General features: G+C 44.0%; 1 protein-coding gene across 1 annotated transcript in view; it reads left to right on the top strand.

Moving 5' to 3' along the window:
* LOC148510679 (NADH dehydrogenase (ubiquinone) complex I, assembly factor 6-like) overlaps positions 1 to 24,112 on the top strand; it is a 73,542-nt gene that overhangs the window by 41,019 nt on the left and 8,411 nt on the right. Inside the window, exon 3 of the mRNA XM_088442626.1 lies at positions 134 to 235. Within this exon, the coding sequence (XP_088298752.1) occupies positions 134 to 235 (102 nt within the window). The remainder of the gene's footprint in view (positions 1 to 133; positions 236 to 24,112) is intronic.

Here is a 24,112-nt window from a genome sequence, read left to right as displayed (position 1 = left end):
ACATTTATGTGTTGTTTATTGTGCAATGTTTTCATTCTTAACAAATAAAGAGATGTTAGGGGAAAATTTATTGTTCTCCCTGGTGGATTGAGATGTTTGATTTTATTTACAGTGAATTTACTTTCCTCCGCAGCACGGGGCTTCACAGGAGGATTTCATCAGAGGCAGCCAGGAGAGAAATGTCAAAGATGTTATATTCGATATTGCTAGTCAGGGCCACGTACACCTGGAACATGTAAGTTTCCTTTTTATTTTATTTATCTTTTCTTCTCATCACTAGCTAAAGTATCCAATGTTTCCCGGGTTTAAATCTTCAAGTAATTAAGTTTTATTATGTGATGTCATCCAAATCCATCCAGTGGAAGGCTCAGAACAGGCTGCCCGGGTCCGAACAGGCTCCCTGGCTCAAAGTTCTGCCCAGCGTCCCAGGACCGTAACCCCCCTAAAAGCTGGCCAGAATCCAACTAGATCACCTCGCATTGGTTTCATCCCAATCAGTGTAGGGCTGTCCCAATGCATAACCGGACAGACAGACAAACAGACCAATTAATTTTACATATAAGATTTGTCGCGTTGTCGCTATGTGGTCTAATAGCTTACTTTTTTTATATTATGTCAGATTTGTCAGATGTACCTCGAGAGCTGTGGAAGATATTCGCCAACAAAGAAACAAACAAAATTCTTCTTTTATACAATATTACATTTTATATATATATATATATATATATATATATATATATGTGTGTGTGTGTGTGTGTATGTACAGTATATGTGTGTGTATATATATATCTATATATATATATATATATATATATATATATATATATATATATTATTCCTTGTAGGAAATCTACATTGTTCAATTATGTTGTGTAGAGTGCATCCTTTCCTACGATAATGGCTCTTCAGCATTATCATTTTAGAGAGAAGTTTAAATATAAAGCAGAGCTGATTTTATGTCTTTAAAATATACATAAATACATATGTTTTGTAATAGGGAGTCCTAATCTGCCTATGTCATAATAGATAATAATAATTGTAATAATAAATCTAGCTGTGGCTTGTTGCACCAATGGGAACTTTCTTTGCATTAAGCTCTTAATCCGTCCGTTTTGTCATTACATGCGCTTAACTTGCATTCTAAATGCATATTATTTCCGGTTTGAAAGTAAAATGAAATGTTATAAGGGGTAATAACATTTTCTCTTGCAGCAAGGCTGGGGAACACTGGACCATGGGATTGTAGGTTGGGGCTGGAGCTGGCACTTAATAAAACTGTAGCTTTAAATCCTACGCTCCTTTCCCCTGCAATCCCACAATTTCAGTGTTCTTTAAGTGCCTGAGGAGTAAGGGCACGATTTTATGGGGCTACTACGCAGCTCTTTATTGTAACTTAGTTTTTCATTCGATTTGTAATATTTATTTTTCTTTTCAATTAGGTGAGCTGTGCGCCTGAGTGCGGCCGCTGCTCGATGTCAGGGGGGGGGGGGGGGGGCGGGCGCGTTTAGCAGTGACCGCCCCCACAGCACTCTGGTCTCCGTTTGAAACCACCTGGGCCCGGGGACCGGCACTCGCGGTCACCCTGTTAGAGGGTGCCGGCGGAGGGAGCGGTCCTGGATGGCAGCAGCCATTTTTCGGGGCTTTAATGGCGGCTCCCATGCATGCAGGGGGTGCGCGCACGCTGACAGGCTGCCTGGGTGCAGCGGGCTTGACCAGAGTTTTCCTCAAGAGAATTACTCTAGGTCTGGGGAGCGTGGACATGGAGGGGGCGGAGCTTACAGTGCTGCACTCTCTCTCCAGGAGCAGCATATCCGACGCGCCCTGCCTTCAGCAGGGGATGCACAGTGCGTCATCCATTGGCATTTCTCCTGCCCTTCACAGGATGGCTCCACTTCTCCCCTGCAGCTTCAATAAAGCTAAGTACTGGACACCTATGCAAGTACACTATTGGGGCCTTTGTATGTACACTATACCATACTTGCCGACAATCAGCTCCAGCCTTCCGGGAGGGAGCTGATTGTCGGCTAACAGCGGGGGGCGGGCCAGCCAGAAGGTGGTATATTGGGGTTGGAGCTGGGGGCGGAGCCGCATGATCGCGTCATCGTGGCTCCGCCCCTCTTCACAATGCCGTTATTTTCGGCAGTGTGAAGCAGGGGGTGGGGCCGCGATGACGCGATTCAGCGCGAATCGCGTCACCGGCTCCCCAGCTGCGGGGGTTTCTAATCTTTTCAGGGGGGAGGACGGGAGGGTCGGAGGCTTCCGGGAGGCTTGCCTGCCTCTCCGGGGGGCCCGGGAGCAGCACCCGAAAATCGGGAGGCTCCCGGCCAAATCGGGAGGGTAGGCAAGCCTGCACTATACTTGTTAGACCTATGTATGTACATTATACTTGTGGGGCCTATGTATGTACAGTATACTTGTGGGGCCTATGTATGTACATTATACTGGTGGGGCCTATGTATGTACATTATACTGGTGGGGCCTATGTATGTACACTATACTTGTGGGGCCTATGTATGTACATTATACTGGTGGGGCCTATGTGTGTATACTGTACTTGTGGGGCCTCTGTATGTACCCTATACGTGTGGGGCCTCTGTATGTACCCTATACGTGTGGGGCCTCTGTATGTACACTATACGTGTGGGGCCTCTGTATGTACACTATACGTGTGGGGCCTCTGTATGTACCCTATACTTGTGGAGCCTAAGTATGTACACTGTCACAAAATTTACATGTCTTGTGTTGCTTAGTCATATTGACTGCCCATGTCACACTATTAGCTGCCTATGTATTAGGTCACATGCTAATGTGCACTAAGTAAATCAGACGACTGTCTTCTGTTACAAGGTGCGGCATGGACGGTGTAGTGGTTAGCATTGTTGCCTCACCGCATTGTGGGTTCTATTCCCGCCACCACCCTAATTATCCGGGGTTCGTTGGCAGGGATATTGCTAGTTGGCCTCATGCACAGGTAACGGGCAGTGGCCCTCAGGAGCCTATGGGGCATAGGGCCCGGTGACGCGCAGGCATCTGCGTCCTGAGGCCGAGGAGATGTCAGATTACGAGGTCATCATTCCTTGCACATTTGCTTCCAACTAATTATGTACCCAGGTGGAAGCACATCCCACTGTTCTCGCTGCGACAGACCTTTGGCTCAACGCATGCAACATCTTTTTAGGGATCTGCTAGCTAACCCTTGGAGGGTTGTCTCCTGTCTATTTTCATATGCTCGGGGGACAAGACCCAGGCTTGGCGAGCCTTGGCATAATTGGCGTCTACTATGGTCACTTCGGCTGACAGACTTGTCCAAGGAATTTACAATAGTACACCCAGGAATTGCCTGCCGGTTTGGTGGGCAATTTCGCGGTAGACTCTGTGTGGGAAGCCATGCAAGACAGATAGCTGAGGGACTTCAGCTATGGCTGTTTGGGCTCGAAGGGCCTTTTGGCACTTATACCAGAATGTTCCTTACAATATTTTCGGTTTGGTAGGAACGTTCTTTTTTTTGCCAGTACTGGATACCGTGTTCCCCACAGGTTGAGAAAACACTTTTCTTCCGGCAGCGGTCCCTTCCAGTGGGGTCTGTTTTTTCCAAGAGTATGCTCCTCTTTCTACATCAGGGTCCATAGGGTATCCACAGGATACCTTGGGGTATAGGTGATGACGTCAAGCATCGGGCACCATAGAGTTAAAGTTTTCAGCCTCCCAGGATGCACTAGGGTCTCCCTCCTATACCTCGCCCCCGAGCCAAGGCATCTCAGTTTCGTCTGGTGCCCGGCCGGAGTCGGATGCACCTGTTAGAGGGGAGCTAAAGAAGAGCCCCTGAAGTTTTCTTCTATGCAGCTGTTGCACATCTAGAAGTATAGCATGGACAGTCAGTACTGACGTCCATGCTGTCTTCCCTACACCCCCGCCGGTACCAGAACGCCGGTACCGATCCGGGGATGCTGGTAAGCATCTGGGGTCACAGCTAGCGGTGACCCCAGATGTTTGGGACCATGGCCGGATCTAAGGGGGACAAGGTAAGCAGCGGGGTCCCGCGGTGGGACCCTGCAGAACATGGTTCAGAGTCCCCAGGCAGGGGGCTCCCTGGGGACTGGCTGCAGCGTGGGGCCAGGTACTAACCTGCGCTTCCACTACCCCCCTGGGACAGCGGACCGCGGCTGAGCGGTAGCGCTGCGGCGTCCCAGGGGTTAAATGCATGCCAGGGGAGCGCGCCTTCCCTGTCTCACAGCCGGCGCCTCCCCCGCTGCACACAGCCCTATCTGCACACGCTGACTGGCCCTGTGGCAGCGCTTCTCCCCCAGGCCAGCCTCCTCTATGCTCCTCAGTGGCCATCTTTGAGAAACACATGGTGAACGCTGCTGGATGCTTGGAATGGAGGCATCGCGGTCTGGGTCCCCTGGCATACCTCTCCTCCGCTTGGTCAGGTCTGTGTATGCAGCACTGTGTCCTACCAGGCTCTGTGTCTGCGTAGTTGATAATCAGCGCTGATAGTGCAGGAATTATTTTCTTTGCATTGTATGTGACTTCTGCTAGCGCTGCTGCCTGTACTTTCATTTTCTTCTGTCAGCCTTTTCACTGTCCCTGATCTTTTCTGCTAAAGCCCTTGCGGTGCGGTGATTGCAGGGTGGTCTCACACTATACTAACAAGTATCAGTGAGAGGGGTCACATACTTACCATCATGTCTGAGAGTGACTTTCCTCTCCAGCTTCTGTGTACTACGTGCAAGGTACCAATAGCGGAGGGGGAGGGTAACGCGGAGGTGCTATGTTGGCAGTGTTATTTATTGGCGCTGCCAATTACTGTCACGGCACCGGTATAGAAGCCGCCCTGGGCTTGTTTCGCCAAAGCGCTTACAACCCTGGTGGGCCAGTTAACTCTGCAACCTGCGTTCTCACAGATGGGATTGTCCCAGCAGTCAGTGGTGTTGTCACCCATGCAGGGTTTCCCGAGACAATTGATGGTACCCCACAGTCTCTCAGGAGCCTGCGTGGGTTAATTCGCTGACAAGTTCTGTACAGCACTTGTCGGACGTTTTACAAGGGGAGTCTGTGTTGCGTCCTCATAAGCGGCCAGTGGCGTCTCTGTCTGCTCCTTATGAGGATGATGACGTGACGTCTGATGATGGGGAGATTCTGGATCTTTCGGACCAGGAACCTCTCCGTACTAAAGAGTCGGACGCTAGGTCCAAGGTATATATTCCTGGACTTATTCGGGCAGTCCGCACAGCTTTAGTGATTGAGGACGAAGATCCTCCGGTGGATTCTCATGTGACACGCCTAGTCCGTAGTGCCACATTGCCCATGCCCTCCATGTCTTCCCTGTGAAGGATGCTACGGACCGAAAGGTGGAGTTCTGCCTAAAGGCCATGAAGCGCGACTTGCCTGGTGTGAGTGAGCCGCCAGGTCCCTCACAACTCTGCTTGGGCGTCTCTTCTTGCATGAAACACGTGTAAGTGGCAATGTGGTGCGACTGGGACACACCAGCAGACTGAGCTGATTAATTTGATATGAGACACTTGTATATCTGTGTGCACCACAGTCCGTATATGACGCACAACAGAACTTGGAATGAAAAAAGCAGCGACCGCTACATTGCAGCACTTCCTACACAGATCTAGAGACTCAGTCGCACACAGATATACAAGTGTCACATATCAATTTAATTAGCACTGTCTGCTGGTGTATCCTAGTACATCACATTGCGACTTAAAACTCATTTCTGGCAATAAGCCCCTCTCCCCCCCCCCAGGCTAGCAGACTCCCCATGGGACCTAACGAGCCAAGAGGGGCTTTTTGGTGCAACTTAATAAATGACTGATTGTATATTATCCCATTTATCCATCCAGGTCTATGGCCTGCAGAATGATTGACGTTTGTGCCAAATTCTAGATTTGGTATAGCTTTAGATTTTGGGAAAAGGATTTAGGTGTGATTGAAAACAATATTCCAGGGAAAAAAAACTGATCTAAATTACATACTGTGCGAAACATATGGAACCATTCATCCGCATAAGTAAAAAATACAAGGTTCATGACGTGAGGACTGTGCAGTGTTAGCGCTTTAAATGAGGGGGAGCAGGAGACAATTCAATGCAGGGAGGGGGAAGTAAGAAGGGCAAAGGCAGAGTGTGGTCCCAGACTGACCAGACATGCAAGTGCTAAACTAAAGGTATGAAATAATGTTATAGCTTGGCAGTTAGAGAGGACTCTGGGGCCAAAGTGTAATGACTCTGGGTATATGGGCATGCAGATATTCCAGACAGGGCAAGGAAGTATGATTTCATTGTGTATAATCAGAATTATTAATTCCTCTGCTTGGACCCCAGTACTGTCCTGGATTTTAGTTTTACAATGGTGGGATCAAAGGTGTAGCGTGGAGCCTGGGACAAGTGCTGGCTACTGCACCCTAATTCCCCTTCCTTCCCGATATAGAAGTGCACATGGGGAGGAGTCAAAGCCAGCATGAGGGTGAAAGTTCAAGTGAAAAAACCTCATCTTTCACAGTGTCGGACTGAGGCGTGAATGGTCTACTAGGGCAATGCCCATGAAGCAATGCTGGTGAAGGGGGAAGAGCAGCTGGCTGAGAGCACATATAATTGAGCAGAGCCGGCAGTATTTAGGCAACTATAGTGCACCTACCACAAGATACTGTCAGATTTGTAGGTGAAGCACTGCATGAGCGGTAGCCTTACTCTTAAGATGGTTTTAGGTACCATGCATAGAATAGCCGTTCCAGTATTTTCTGTGGCTGGCCGTATACTAATGTAACCTACGGCTCCTCAACTATTTTGTAATTGTAAGCTCAAGGTTGCTCTCTGACAGGACCTGCTGTGCTGTGATATAGGGACCTATTTATCATGATCAGCCCCTGTTATGGCGATACGTAACATTTAGTTATCACCACTAATAGCGGCCCTTTGTCAATGAGTGTCTCCGCCCACTGCCGGTGCCCAGAGTACTTGCTCCGCCCCTAGGTGGGATTCCTGCTTACACAGTTAGGCCCTGATTCAGAGCCGGACGCTCTGACCAGAGCGCTCGCTCTGAATCAGGGCCCACCTCCATAAATATGGAGCGTCCTCCTGGACGCTCGTATAGCTGTGGGTCACCACCCACAGCCTATACGAGCGTGCAGGATGATGGTCGCGATGGTCTTGACCATTGCCAGTGCGAGTAGAAGCCTGCGGTTGAGTTTCTCAACCGCAAGGCCAGGAGTGATTTTGGCTCTATCAGAGAAAAAATCACTCCCACTGACATCACTAGTGATGTCAGTGGGGCCGGTTTCTGACGTCTGGCAGGCACGCCCCCGGCACGCCCACCAAAGGGGGCGTGCTGTCAATCAACATCGACAGCACGCCCCCTTTGATCAGACACAACGAGCGAAGGAAAGTCCTTCGCTCGTCGCGTCTCGCGCATGCGCACCATCGACCCACTTGCGAGCGGCTGTCCGCTCGCGAGTGGGTCTGAATCAGGCCCTTAGTCCATAATGTACAGAATATAATATGCAAATGTTTGGTACAAGTACACACAAGAGGACCAAAGTATACAGTGACCAATAGCAAAACAAAGGAACTGTAGTAGCTATGCTTGTGAAACTTGTATATATTTGTTATTGTGTGCTGTATCCTCAATGTGCAGTGCATGCAGGTATATCACAGATCTTGAACCTTGTTCAGGTGAGAGAATTTTGAGGTTTGATTATACTGTACATAGAATACTTTCAAAAACATCTCCCCAAGCCGAGCAGCATACAGTAGTATACATCATAGCACACATTCATAGCTAGGTTTGGGAGATGAAAATCACAATATGTAGACAGTTTTTCTTTGGCACGCTCATTAGAGAACATGGCTGTGTTATACTGAATACACTATAACATGTTCAAGGCTGCTGCTGAGTTCTCCATTAAAGAAACATTCAGTGACTCATTCAGCCTTCGTACCATAATAGAACTTAATCGCTGCTTTGCGATGTAATTCTGTGGGAATCGCCTACACCCTGAACCTGCTCCCGAGCCTGGAGCATTTCATACATGAGAACCTCACCTTTATCTGTTTATTTACTCAAAGTTTTATAAAGTGGCTGTAAGGGTTAGATAATTTGTACAAAACCTTCTTGTGCTGTTATCTGATGTGAACAGCAGGATAATGATCTATATATAACCAGCCATGGGCTAGTGCAGTTTAGTATTTACTCAGCAGCTTACATGTCGAAGTACAGATGTCCCACTATCCAAGAAGCCAAGAAGCAGCCTCTCTTCTACCAGCAGCATGTGCTGGACTGGCGCCCCCCTGTGCAGCATACGGCGTTGCGTAAAGTTTTTTGAAAACATTTTTTTTGTAGAGAACATGGCCACGCCCCCGCCCTCCGACGTAACCCGGGCCTGTCACCACTCTCGACGGAATGTTAACCATGAAACTAAAATACAATATGCGGATATAACCTGTTCATTTAGAGTACATTGCTTGGTGTTAATCTGATCTTCCAGTAAAGTATTACATTCCCAACCCATTACAGATGTCTACCACCCCTCCCACATCGATAGAACTGTGTCCTGGTGGGATATGTAACAGTACATGTAAAAATACTGAGAATGATTTGCTCTTCCATTACTTGCCATCTCCCTCTGTGTATGAATCAACCAATCCACAATTTGTATTTCTGCAAAGTTAGTCTGCAAAGCTACAGTATCAGCCATTGTGTGCCTACTGTGTTAAAAGAAAAAATAACCACCTTCCTTCTATCTTGGCAATCTGCTGCAGAGGAGTGAAAAGCACATGACAGATTTATGTATTTAAGTATAAACTCCTGTTATGTCATATATATTTTTTGGCTACATAATATACACACACTGATATACACTGAAGTGCCAAAAGTCATGGGATAGATGCCTAGTATCGTGTAGCACCCACTCTAGCCTGGCGAAGTGCAGTAACTTGACTTGGCATCGATTCTAGACCTCTGGAGAGTTGGTTACCCATGCCGTCTGGATAGCTTCACACAGCTCTGTGATATTTGTAGGTGCAGGATCTTGGGTGCGAATGGACCTCTCTACCACGTCCCATAAATGCTCTATTGGGTTCATGTTGGGCAAAAGAATGCTCCTAGAACCAAATCTGGACAACTTGGGATCTATGACTCGGTCTATCATCCTGCTGGAACATTCCACCGTTGTGGGGGTAAATGAAGTCCACGAAGGGCTGAAAATGATAATCAAGCAAATAAACGCAGCGGTTACCGGTCAATGACGTGTTCAGGCAGACCAGCCGACCCAATCCATGTCACGTGACCACACTCCACACCATTATGGAACCACCACCAGCCTGTACGGTGCCTTGTTGCCAACTGGGGTACATTGCCTCAAGGGGTCTGCGCCAAATCTGACACTTACCATCAGCCCAAAACAACTGGAACTGTGACTCATAGGATCGCGCCACAAATTGCCAGTCCTCCAGGGTCCAATTAGCGATGTCAGAAGCTCAGGTGAGGTGCTGTGTCCAGTGCGTCTGGTACGTCCCACGTTGAATGTGGATGTGACTTGAGCCAGTGTCGCTTGTCTGTTACCACAGACAATTCTGGCCAGCCACCGCTGGTCACGATCATTAAGTACCCGTGTTCGGCCACTGCAACTTCCACGGTGGGTGGTAATGCCTTTCATGAGGTATTCCCGGTACACACGTGGCTCTGTAGATCGAAGAATGTCGAATGTGAGCTTCAGAAAGGAATGTCCCATCCATTGGGAACCCACTATCGTGCCCCGTTTGAACTCCAATAATTCACATCTCCTTGCCATGAGCAGCCTAGCCAGTGTATAGACTGATGTGGGTCTGGGCCTACCATTACCTACCAAGATGTCACACCTACCATTACCTTTTACATACTGCCATCCTATGACTTTTGGCACTTCAATGTCTTTTGATGACAAATGACTGAATGGTCATTGAAACAAATAATACACATGTTTACTATTCTGTATGTTAGCGTCTAGCCGCAGTTACCTTTAACATAATCTCATGACTATATGACACAGTTTGCCCAGAAATAAGTCAATATTTTTGCTAGTAAGGCACATAGGTTTGTACCACAAAAGTGGTTGCTTGCTGTCTATATCTATACATCCTGTGATCAGCTATTCTATGGTTATATCAGAGTCATTGGATGCAGCCAAAATTCAGACAGTCAAAACTTAGACTATCAAAAGGTCGACACAGGCATAAGGTCGACAATCAACGGGGTATATTTACTAAGGTGCGGGTTTTTAGAAGTGTAATTGTTGCACATAGCAACCAATCAAATTCTACTTACAATTTCTCTAGCACCTTCTAGAAGATAATAGCTAGAATCTGATTGGTTGCTATGGGTAACATCACTTCTAAAAACTCTCACTTTAGTAAATATACCCCAACATGTCAGCAGTTTGACAGTGAAAAAATTAGTTGTGAACAGGGTCAAAAAGTTGACAGCCAAATATAGACAAATCACAAGGTCGACAACCAAAATATAGACAGAATGTCGACATTGCAAAAATAAGAACTATTGGTGACCGGTACGTAGTGAGCCTGTCATGTCAGACTGATTGCAGTTAGCAACTCAGATGATACTACCCTCCATTGTAATGCTACAGTCAGGTCCATAAATATTGGGACATTGACAGAATTTTCATATTTTGTTCTCTATTCACCACCACAATGGCTTTGAAATGAAACAAACAGTGTGATTTAACTGCAGACTTTGAGATTTAATTTGAGGGTAATTACATCCAAATCAGGTGAACTGTGTAGGAATTACAACGGTTTCTATATGTGCCTCCCACTTTTTAAGGGGCCAAAAGTAATGGGACAAACTAAACAATCCTAAATCTAACTTTCACTTTTTAATACTTTGTTGCAAATCCTTTGCAGGCAATTACAGCCTGAAGTCTGGAACGCATAGACATCACCAGACGCTGGGTTTCATCCCTGGTGATGCTCTGCCAGGCCTCTACTGCAAATGTCTTCAGTTCCTGCTTGTTCTTGGGGAATTTTCCCTTCAGTTTTGTCTTCGTCAAGTGAAATGCATGCTCAATTGGATTCAGGTCAGGGGATTGACTTGGCCATTGCATAACATTCCACTTTTTAGCCTTAAAAAACTCTTTGGTTGCTTTTGCAGTATGCTTTGGGTTATTGTCCATCTACTGTGAAGCGCCGTCCAATGAGTTCTGAAGTATTTGACTGAATTTGAGTATATAATATTGCCCGAAACACTTCAGAATTCATTCTGCTGCTTTTGTCAGCAGTCACATCATCAATAAATACAAGGGAACCAGTTCCATTGGCAGCCATACATGCCCACACCATGCCACTACCACCACCATGCTTCACTGATGAGGTGGTATGTTTAGGATCATGAGCAGTTCCTTTCCTTCTCCATACTCTTCTCTTCCCATCACTTTGGTACAAGTTGATCTTTGTCTCATCTGTCCATAGGATGTTGTTCCAGAACTGTAATGGCTTTTTTAGATGTTGTTTGGCAAACTCTAATCTGGTCTTCCTGTTTTTGTGGCTCACCAATGGTTTACATCTTGTGGTGAACCCTCTATATTCACTCTTGTGAAGTATTCTCTTGATTGTTGACTTTGACACATATACACGTACCTCCTGGAGAGTGTTCTTGATTTGGCCAACTGTTGTGAAGGGGTTTTTCTTCACCAGGGAAATAATTCTTCTGTCATCCACCACAGTTGTTTTCCGTGGTCTTCCAGGTCTTTTGGTGTTGCTGAGCTCTCCGGTGCATTCTTTCTTTTTAAGAATGTTCCAAACAGTTGATTTGGCCACACCTAATGTTTTTGCTATCTCTCTGATGGGTTTGTTTTGATATTTCAGCCTAATGATGGCTTGCCTCTCTGATAGTGACAGCTCTTTGGATCTCATATTGAGAGTCGACAGCAACTGATTCCAAATGCAAATGTCATACCTAGAATCAACTCCAGACCTTTTACCTGCTTAATTGATAATTAAATAACGAGGGAATAGCCCACACCTGTCCATGAAATAGCTTTTGCATTTATAGTCCCATTACTTTTGGCCCCTTAAAAAGTTGGAGGTACATATAGAAACCGTTGTAATTCCTACACCGTTTACCTGATTTGGATGTAATTACCCTCAAATTAAATCTGAAAGTCTGTAATTAAAGCACATCTTGTTTGTTTCATCTCAAAGCCATTGTGGTGGTGACTAGAGGCCAAAATATGAAAATTCTGTCAATGTCCCAATATTTATGCACCTGACTGTATTTTCATTTAAACTGTTGGAACAGGGCATGCTGGTATGTGCAGTTCCACAGCAGCATTCACTAATTGCCACGGCCACTAAACCCCATCACTGTAGCGCTGCTGTTAGGGCCTGCTCAAACTGTAGTAGGGCATGCTGGCATGTGTAGTTCCACAGCAGCAAACATGAATTGCCGTGGGCGCTAATGCCATTCATAGTAACGTTAAACAAATGACAATAACAGTAGCGCTAATCCCCTGCTTAGTTGCACTAAATGGTAAGCAAAGGTTGTACACCTGCCTATATTGCGACTGCAGGTTGCAGTATGTGCAGTGACCTAATTGTCTATGTCGACAATTTGTATATAATTTGAAAAGGTCAAAATGATGACATGTCTACAGTATATTATAAATGCAGGGTAAACAGGGGCGGACTGGGTCAGGGGTGCAAGGTGCCATCAGCCCCCGTGCCGGTAGAATGTTGCTATTCAGGTCACAGACGCGCTGTGCTTGCTCTGAGATTGTGGCTAGGAGACATGCAGAGTGTGCTCCGGGCCGCTCTGATGGTGCTTTCATTCAATCAGTATATGTCACAAAGCCGCACATCACTAGGCGACTAAGGAAAGATAGTACGATTACAACATCATAATCGTACCGTTGATCCCCATTCCCTGCAGTACCTACACTGAACGATGTGTAATCGCACATTAATATCGCCTAGTGGACGTGCACCTTAAGACCCACACTCATGCTGAGTGGGGCCGCAGATGCAGAGTTTTGGGGGGTGTAGCAGTCCGGGATTACTGGAGCCAGCCCCTATTAGCAAGTACTGTGCTTTACAGTGGCTGGACCCTCCCCTGAGTCCAGCAGCCAATGAGCTGAGCTCCATTACAGATTGGCCCCTCCTCTCCTGGCTCCCAGTGTGTGTGTGTGTGTGTATGTGATGACCAACAACCATGTGGGGTTTAGTTTATAATATGTGTGTGTCATATATATATATATATATATATATATATATATATATACACACACACTAGTAAAGGTATAGCCTCAGTGCGCCCCGGGCCCAACCCTTGCTCTTTTTCAAATATTTGTAACCTTCTGCAGTGGTGACTATTTCTAAAATATTAATATTATGTTATAGTGTGTGTACATATGTGAGTATAGGTATAATATATATTCATGTGTAGTGGAAGCAGGCAACAGTTTGTCTATAAGAGGGATTTTCCACTTCTAGATTCTTCATTTGTTTATATTTTTAGTTTGGCCAGATCTGGGGTATAGGATATTTTTAACAGGGTGTGTGGGGAACTCATATCTGGACTATGATATTTCTTGAGGCAGGAGAGGATCAGACCTAGCGTCTTTTATTTATTAGTTATTTATATAGCGCAGCATATTCCATTGCACTCTACAATTGGAAACAAACAGTAATAGAACAAGACTGGGCAATAACAGATAGGCATAAAGGAAAGAGGGCCCTGCTTGCAAGATTACATACTATAGATCTGGCATTTAATTTTAAATGCGTAAGGGGGGCGGATGCAGATTTGGAGTCTAATTTCAAACAATTAGAAGAAAACTAGTGGTAATGATGAATTAGCCCCGATGCTGGCACTCAACTGGGATTTTGTGATATGAAGCCATTTTTCTCCCTATCACGGCAGTGAAAATACATAGGTCTGCAAATTTTCACGGATCCTATGTGTTTTCGTGATAAAAACAGAAAGTTTTGGTCGTAAAAAATGGGGTTTAATTGGATACCATGAGAAAAACATTGGCCAAAAAGACACGAAAATCATCAAAAAAAAGTTTTTTGCGTCCGAAATTTTTTTGCAGCTAAAGGGATACCGGCCTTAGTATTTATTACACCTATGTAAGGTTGTAACTAATTTATGCTGAAATTTTTGCTCTATATCTAGTAGATTGTTGTTTTTAAGGTGAAAATAAATGCTTTTACGTCAAGTCAGTAATATATATTTTTTAAGAGAAAAACGGGGATTTTTCGCAGGTTGTCCCCATTTTTCGCAGATGTTTTTTTTCTCCCTATTCTATTATTTCATCTGAAATAATAGGGTAATTTGGGCAAAAACAGATAGGATAAATTCACGGACCTATGTGTTTTAACCATTTCGGGGGCGAAAAAACTGCACTTTTCGTGGATTTTTTCTCGAGACACATTAGGTCTTGAAAAAGAAGCCCCGATAAGTGCCGGCGACGGGGGGACTTCGGGGATAATTTTATAACCCTGGGGGATCCATTATTATTATTATCCTTTAGCGCACGAACAATGTTCGGGGCTAATTGGATACCACCTCATAGAGTAAAATGGTCCCTGCATTGTATATCGATCATTATAATGGTTTCTGCATTGTTTATTGGTCAATAGAATAATCTAAGCATTGTCAGATGGTGGTGGTAGGTGATGTATTTGTTTAAATCACTTTGTTATAAAAAAAATTTTAATACTTCAATGGCTAATTAAATCACACCTACATTAGGTTAATATATGCCTATATATGCTATTCTGTGTTTAATTATATGTCCGTTAATATAATAACTCGCTATATATATACAGTACCAGTCAAAAGTTTGGACACACCTTCTCATTCAGTGGTTTTTGTTTATTTAAATTATTTTCACCATAGTAGATTGTTGATATTAAAAAGAACCTCTATATACCCCTGCCTGTACCTTCTAAAACCCTTCCTATAAACCTCTAGGGATGACGCTAATTTGCGTACGCAGTCATACCGTAAATAAAGACTTAGACGTGGAATCTGTGGTTCCAAAGCACAAGTGATATTCAGGTAAAGTTCAGACAGTTACACGCAATTGATCAAGACACAATTTAGGCGCAAAAGGAAATTATACAGACCCCAAGTACAGTATACATACGCGGGCGCTTCCGGACCCGGAGATAGGCATCAGCAAGAGACCCCTAGTCATACAGCGTTCAGCATGAAGACTGAGAACCAGCGTTCGTGCACTCAAATTTATACCCCCCCAGAATAAACAGGACAATAGGGAAGTCTGTTGCTGATATCATTGGTTCCCAGGGGAGAAGCATCGGTTACAGCACATTTAACAGGCTGGTTCAAACAGACTCTCCCTGCCTCTAACAGCTGGGGATCTTCCTCTTCACGCCCCCTGCAACATCATAACAGCTGTTCCTAAAATATACATTTTGTTGCTTGTAGGCTCTGCGATCCATAACTCGAGAATGCATGATGCGATCTCCTCACTGATAACACCGGAATACTGTAAAAAGAATACGCATCAGTACTTGTTTAGCATGTATAATACCTTAGTTAAATGCTGAGAAATAAAGATATTTGATAACTAACTGGACCTACTTAAATCATACACTTTAGAGCTTATTGAACCTTATGTGTGAATATGTAATGTGTGGGTATTCGGGGTTTGATATAAGGACGCTAGTTATTAATGGGTGAGATTTAAGTGCATAATTTCTCATACACGAAGTGAACATCCAGCTGTGTGGATTGCTGAGGGTTGTAGTTCCACATGCCCTCTGTCAGCAGGCCCCCACCTGTCCTGTGTTCAAAGGAAAAAACCTCTTTTGTTCTCCCAGACTCTTGTGTGAACTGTGAATCAAGCTGTGAAGTTGGGGCCATCCTGTCTGTGTGTGGGGCTAAGACCTGTTTAGGAGTCAGATAAATCCAATTATGTAGATCAATGCCTGGATTATATTACAATTGCCACAACTATACTTTATCTGCATCCAGGGATTCCCAATTTGTATGTAAAAATACCCATTGTCTATTCTATTTACTTTTACTCAGGGAGCTTGTTCTTCCAGTTGCCCCTGGTAGATTAACAAAAACATTGCCATCTGTTCTTAGCTCCTGAGTTGTAACTTGAATTGACGCTGGTCCCAAAATGGCGTCTTGCAGATTCTTGTTTCTAAAATGGAGTCTAGCTGCCATTTGTAAGATGGCGTCACGCACGCTTCAATTTTAAACTGATCTTGTCTCAGCCAATTATCCAGATTTGACAGTCCACCCTTTGATAGCGAACAACATGCTATCACAGTCTGCTATTAGAATTTTTAATTTAGGCTTACATTTATATATTATTTAGTGTTATTATGGGATGGCACAAGGTGGTTCTTAATCCATCGATAATGTGTCTCTGAGTGGGGACATAAAACTACTATTATACGCACACCGAGGATCTTGGAAGATCATGTGAAAGGTGTGGGGATGCACCAGTCTTATAAAAGCAGTCTTGAGGGGGAATTTAGACTTTACATTATCTGAGGTGTTTTAAAAATAACATTTCAATAATACATTCTATGCATGTCTAAATATAATACATTAAATGATGGTATTTCCTAGCTCAGGGTTGTAATGCAGTTCTGTGTCTACCTCGGTATACATATTGTCATTTCTGACCACCATCATAGTTTCATTCTTTCGTTTCACTCTGTTTTTACATTTTCCACACTTCAGCACAATAGGAACACACCGGACGCATATGCCAATTATTATGATGACAATCAGTATAAGGATCAAGAATTTGCCTATGCTGGCGATCACTTCCTGGACCCATTCCCCTAGACCTGAGAACCATTTCACTGGGTTCAGCCATGACACCCATCCTTCTATCTTTTCCCCTACTTCAGCCACTGAAGTGTTATGGTTCTTACGAAATTCCCATTTTAGCTGTAGAATTTCATCCATCTTCCGGTCTATCACCTCCTTAGGGTCGCTGGTATCATTGGTGACATAGGTGCAACATTTTACTCCAAATTGAGTGGCTAATGTTACGCAATACCCTCCAGTAACAGCAGTTAAATAATTCAACACTAGCCTGAGTTGCACCAGTTCTTTCTTGTACGCTTGCAATTCTCTCCCTGTATACCTGAATGTGTCATCGTACATCTCGGTGATATTATCTATCAAATTAGCAAGTTCCTGACTATATATCTAAAATTTAATGTACCCCGAGCAATTCTGGTGGGATCCAGTACGACTAAAACTCGAAAGCCAGTTGTGTCACTAACTGAACGGCTTTATGCACATCACCAGGTATCATATTTCTCTTGCCTCTGTGTTCATACTGTGTGTGAAGATATGGTGATGGTGTGTTTTTATGTATACCAAGCATTTCAACATGTGTGAGGGTCATAACTTCTGGGACTATTCTTCCCAAATAATATAACAATTACAATACTAAAATTAGTCAGACACTCCCCTGATTGGCATTGCACTCCTCCTCCTGACTCCACTCCATCAGCTCTGCCGTCAGCTCACATTTCCTTTATCGGTCCCCCATCACAGACACTGAGTATCCCCAAACAGATCATCACGACAAAACTCTGGAAAGAAAAAGAACTAGGATGACCACAGCAGACCACTCCATTGCTGGAAGCACTGATCTACACATTTCTTTAGCTCAGATATCTCACCGTCACCTTTTTAATCCTTCCGGCACAAGCTTGCAATCGACAGGTCCACGTTATCGGCCTTGTCTCTGCCTTGTATCTCCACCTGTTGGTTAACCTCCCTATAGTGAGTGGAATGGACTCACGTATCTTCCCCGGCCACCCTTTGAGGATGCTGTATCGTCAGATACGGACCTTTCCACCGATCAGTCAAACGACCTGAGCTAAAAAAAATTTGGATCATAACAAATTCTTCCAGATTTGACATCATGACAGTTTGCATTAAATATGTTAGTTAATAACACTTTCAATTTCGGTTATTCTCATTCATCTTCGTGAGACCCTGCACAGTAACCTCATTATCATATTTTCACGAGGCTGCCTGTTTGAACAGTATCTCAAAGGGGGGCAAATAAAGGAAAAGACAGTCTGGGATAATCTTAGTGTTGTTACCCATCATCTTACACATGTTCTTGGAAACGTCACCTGTAAAATAAGTCCCCCTATCATTTTTAATAATTCTAGGGATATAGTATCTACATACAGGTTCCTGCAATTAAATCTTGTTATTAATAGCTACTGCTCTAAATAATGTCTGTGCCACTGGGTTGGATAGTATTCCGAGTAGTCGACCTTAGCCTGGCATGGCTGCCGTTTATCCTTATCAACCTTGTGTCCTATGAGTGGGAGATAAAGCACAACAGTTTAATATCATTTAAACATGACCTAAAATACAACAATAAATCATCCACATTTTACAATAGAACAGATCCATTGATAGGTTGAAAAGATTGTAAACAGTCATATAAGGCCTGGGAGAAGATACTGGGGTTACCTATGAACCCATGGGAAACTCGTGTTCATGTGTGGTGTTCTTCACTTTGCAGTTCTTACTTACGTGTCCCACTTGGTGACAGTTAAAACATAATTTTGAGCGGGGTGGATGAAAAGATTGTTGTGGGATTTGAGCAAGAGGGAAAGGTGGTGGGTATGGGTAAGGATATTGTGGGGGATATGAGTATGGGACCTGTGGTTGTGTATGATATGTGGGGTAAGGATGTGTTTGCTGTGGTGTGGGATTGGTGAGGACGTGTAATTGTTCAGGTGCAGGTGTGTGTGTGGGTGCAGGTGTGTCGGTTGGCTGTGATGTTATTGTCATTCCTTCCAGAGCTTGGATACTGACAGCCATTAGTTTTTCGCTCTGAGTCTCTCTCTACTTTTGTGATATTTTTATCATGTTCTATGGCAGACTCTGAGGTTATCTATTGTGAGTCCCCTCCAGCCAGGTTGTGAGGTCTGAACCCGAATCTTTAAATCGTCCTTCAGACCGTCCATGAGTACCGTGACTATCATTCCCCTGTGGTGAGTGCTATCTTTAATATCTTCTATCCCAGTGTACTGGGTGATAGCCTGCAGAGTCCGGTCGCAATAGTCTTCTGTAGTTTCACTTTCCTTTTGCTTAATTGTGAAAATTTTGTTCCAGTTAACTACTACTGGAAAATATATACCCAATTGAATTACAATACGGGAAATGTTACCTTGGTTTACTTGGTCTGTTACGGGAACGTCGCCATCCAATACACAATCCGTGATAAATTTTGTCACGTTGGTATTGCGTGACAGACAGGCCCTTAACACCACACGCCAATCTTTATTAGTTGGCTCATGAGAACTACCCAAATTTCTCAAAAATCTGTGACATTTGGCTAGTTCCTTTTTGGGATCGGGGAAATCATTTATGATGGAATTTAGTTCTGCTCTTGTCCAAGGACAATGCATTACTACTTCCCTCGTGGGCACTATACCGTTCGCATCTGCATTTCCATTTGAAACAGTTATTGTCCGAATGGGATGCAGACCGGTAGCACTGCTACCTTTGACCTGGTTACCTGGCTGGGGGTTTAGTCTGCTGCTGCTACGTATGGTATGAACAACTTCCTCTACGGGTGCAGAGGGCACTAACACTTCCCTTGCTGTTACCGATGGAGATGGCGGCACCACTCGTGATTGTGGTGATGCAGCATCTATCATCTGCACAGCATGGGAAATGGCAGACATTACAATAGGCTTATCATCCACATCATAAACATTTTCTTTATGGTTGCTTAAGATAGGGTAGAAAATTGCTTGTTACATTGTTATGGGTATTTTTGGTAACTGTACTTGCACCTCCATCCACATAAGGTGGGGGAGGTGAGCGTGAACTGCTGGCAATACTCTCCACAATGCTACCTTGCCGCACGTGCGAGCCAATTTGCGGCTTACCTGTATTGCAATTTAGCGTCGTGGATGTATTTTCTGGCAATGCGCTCACGACGCTAGTTAGCGTCGCTTGCACATTTTTAAGCCACGCATCCCCTTCATGCTGCCACAATTTTAAACATTCAAAATATTTAACCTTTTTCTCTTGGGAGCGCATCAAACTGATGTGATCCTGGACATTTTATCAAAACTACCAATTCTGGGAAACGGTCTAACACTCTTCCTCGTCATATTAAACCATAAATCACAATACCTTATTGCATAAGTACCGTACTTAGTATGCATGATACAACAGGACGATCCAATCGGCGCCTCCGTTAGCAGCACATCATTGCCTAACATCTCTACTGTTTGCATGGCTCCCATTCTGAGACAACTCCTACGCTTTTCAATAAAAATTTAAACCGGTGAAAGACAATCAATCAAGATACTTTCACTTACCTGTGGACGATTTAAGTCGGCGGCGCCCACACACCTGGATAAGATTTAGTAAGGCAACTTCCACAGCTGGATAAGATTTGAAAAAGGCAACTTCCACACCCGGATAACATTTAGTAAGGCAACTTCCACACCTATGAGAGTTTATATGTCGGCTACTCTCACGCACCTCTCTACAACAAAGACAACATGTACACCTGCTACTGTGTATAGAATGGTAAAGCTGCTTACCGAGCGGCTAGACTAACCCTTGCACCTAGCCCTTAAGGATCATACGATACCCTTAACTTTGTTCAACAAATATTCACTGTTACACACTTTTTTCCTGCACAGAAAAATACACGTTAACCCAGATATTGATAATGGAAAAAAATTTAAACCTCAATGGCTTTGTTTAAACACCATGGCAGCACAACCGGAAGTACGTATACGCTATTGTGCGACCAGCCACATAAAAAATAATGCGACTACCACACAACCGTATAATGACTTTTTAACTGCGTACGCAAAAGTGCGTCTTTTCTGTGCGCAAAACTGCCACTCAGCCGCATACTCAATAATATTACGGCACCCCTTTAAACGCTAGGTTCTATCAACAAAGGAAAACAAACTTTTTCCTTTCTTGTCCCTGGATTCTAGTCAGCTTCCTTTGCTCACACGAAAACAGATAGCGATTTTTCAGCACAAAGCGGTTGCAGGAAAACCCTGTATGTGGCCACTCCACCCTTTTCTCAGATCTCGCTAGACGTATGTGCCGCGTGAGTAGGTAAGTGACTTCACTCGATGAGCCCCCATCTGTTGATATTAAAATGAACCTCTCTATACCCCTGCCTGTACCTTCTAAAACCCTTCCTATAAACCTCTAAGGATAACGCTAATTTGCGTAAGCAGTCATACATAAATAAAGACTTAGACGTGGAATCTGTGGTTCCAAAGCACAAGTGATATTCAGGTAAAAGTTCAGACAGTTACACGCAATTGATCAAGACACAATTTAGGCGCAAAAGGAAATTATACAGACCCCAAGTACAGTATACGTACGCAGGCACTTCCGGACCCGGAGATAGGCATCAGCAAGAGACCCCTAGTCATACAGCGTTCAGCATGAAGAGTGAGAACCAGCGTTCGTGCACTCATATTTATACCCCCCAGAATAAACAGGACAATAGGGAAGTCTGTTGCTGATATCATTGGTTCCCAGGGGAGAAGCATCTGTTACAGCACATTTAACAGGCTGGTTCAAACAGACTCTCCCTGCCTCTAACAGCTGGGGATCTTCCTCTTCACGCCCCCTGCAGCATCCTAACAGCTGTTCCTAAAATATACATTTTGTTGCTTGTAGGCTCTGCGATCCATAACTCGAGAATGCATGATGCGATCTCCTCACCGATAACACCGGAATACTGTAAAAAGAATACGCATCAGTACAACTCCAAACACGACTTGTTTAGCATGTATAATACCTTAGTTATCAAATATCTTTATTTCTCAGCATTTAACTAACTGGACCAACTTAAATCATACACTTTAGAGCTTATTGAACCTTATGTGTGAATATGTAATGTGTGGGTATTCGGGGTTTGATATAAGGACGCTAGTTATTAATGGGTGAGATTTAAGTGCATAATTTCTCATACACGAAGTGAACATCCAGCAGTGTGGATTGCTGAGGGTTGTAGTTCCACATGCCCTCTGTCAGCAGGCCCCCACCTGTCCTGTGTTCAAAGGAAAAAACCTCTTTTGTTCTCCCAGACTCTTGTGTGAACTGTGAATCAAGCTGTGAAGTTGGGGCCATCCTGTCTGTGTGTGGGGCTAAGACCTGTTTAGGAGTCAGACAAATCCAATTGTGTAGATCAATGCCTGGATTATATTACAATTGCCACAACTATACTTTATCTGCATCCAGGGATTCCCAATTTGTATGTAAAAATACCCATTGTCTATTCTATTTACTTTTACTCAGAAAGCTTGTTCTTCCAGTTGCCCTTGGTAGATTAACAAAAACATTGCCATCTGTTCTTAGCTCCTGAGTTGTAACTTGAATTGACGCTTGTCACAAAATGGCGTCTTGCAGATTCTTGTTTCTAAAATGGAGTCTAGCTGCCATTTGTAAGATGGCGTCGCGCATGCTTCAATTTTAAACTGATCTTGTCTCAGCCAATTATCCAGCTTTGACAAGATTAATACTGAAGACATTAATCTACTATGGAATTATGTTGTAAACAAAAAAGTGTTAAACAAATCAAAATATGTTTTATATTTTAGATTCCTCAAAGTAGCCCCCTTTTGCTTGGATGAGACCTTTGCACACTCTTGGCATTCTCTCAGACACCTTCATGAGGTATCTCCTGGAATGGTTTTCCAACAGTCTTGAAGGAGTTCCCAGAGGCGCTGAGCACTTGTTGGCTGCTTCTCCTTCACTCTGCGGTCCAACTCATCCCAAACCAGCTCAATTGGGTTTAGGTCAGGTGATTGTGGAGGCCAGGTCATCTGATGCAACACTCCATCACTTTCCTTCTTGGTCATGTAGCCCTTACATTGCCTGGAGGTGTGTTTGGGGTCATTGTCTTGTTGAAAAACAAATGATGGTCCCAGTAAGCGCAAACCAGATGGAATGGCATGATGCTGTGGTAGCCATGCTGGTTAAGTGTGCCTTGAATTTTGAATAAATCACCAACAGTGTCACCAGCAAAGCACCCCCACACCATCACACCTCCTCCTCCATGCTTCACAGTGGGAACCACACATGCAGAAACCATCCGCTCACCTTCTCTGCGTCTCACAAAGACACGGACGGCACTTGGAACCAAAAATCTCAAATTTGGACTCATCAGACCAAAGTTCAGATTTCCACTGGTCTAATGTCCATTCCTTGTGTTTCTTGTTCCAAACAATTCTCCTCTTCTTGTTGTTCATCCTCAGTAGTGGCTTCTTCGCAGCAATATGACCATGAAGGCCTGATTCACGTAGTCTCCTCTGAACATTTGATGTTGAGATTTGTCTGCTACTTGAACTCTGTGAAGACTTTATGTGGTCTCTAATCTAAGATGCTGTTAAGTAGCGGTTTTTAGGCTGGTAACTCTAATGAACTTATCCTCAGCAGCAGAGGTAACTCTTGGTCTTCCTTTCCTGGGGCGGTCCTCATGAGAGCCAGTTTCATCATAGCGTTTGATGGTTTTTGCAACTGCACTTGAGGATAAATTCAAAGTTCTTGAAATTTTCCATATCTACTGACCTTCATGTCTTAAAGTAATGATGGACTGTCGTTTCTCTTTACTGAGTTGAGTGGTTGGTGCTATAATAAGGATTACAACAGTAGTCAAATAGTGGTGTCCACTGTGTACTAACCCTAACTCTGCACAACACAACTGATGGTCTCAAACACATTAAGAAGGCAAGTAATTCCACAGATTGACTCTTGACAAGGCACAACTGTTAATTCAAAACCATTCCAGGAGACTACCTTATGAAGCTGATTGAGAGAATGCCAAGAGTGTGCAAAGCTGTCATCCAAGCAAAAGGGGGTTACTTTGAGGAATCTAAAATATAAAACATTTTGATCTGTTAAACACTTTTTTTGTTTGCAACATAATTCCATATGTGTTCTTTCATAGTTTTGTTGTCTTCAGTATTACTCTACTAAAAATAATTTAAATAAACAAAAACCATTAAATGAAAAGGTGTGTCCAAACTTTTGACTGGTACTGTATATTATTTTTTTTTGCAATTTTTTTTCTCAAGACCTAAAAGTTA

This window comes from Taudactylus pleione, unplaced genomic scaffold (assembly GCF_031769625.1).
Source record: "Taudactylus pleione unplaced genomic scaffold, aTauple2 ptg000314l, whole genome shotgun sequence".
In the NCBI taxonomy this organism is placed as follows: Eukaryota; Metazoa; Chordata; class Amphibia; order Anura; family Myobatrachidae; genus Taudactylus; species Taudactylus pleione.
This window is presented reverse-complemented; position numbering and strand designations above follow the sequence as displayed.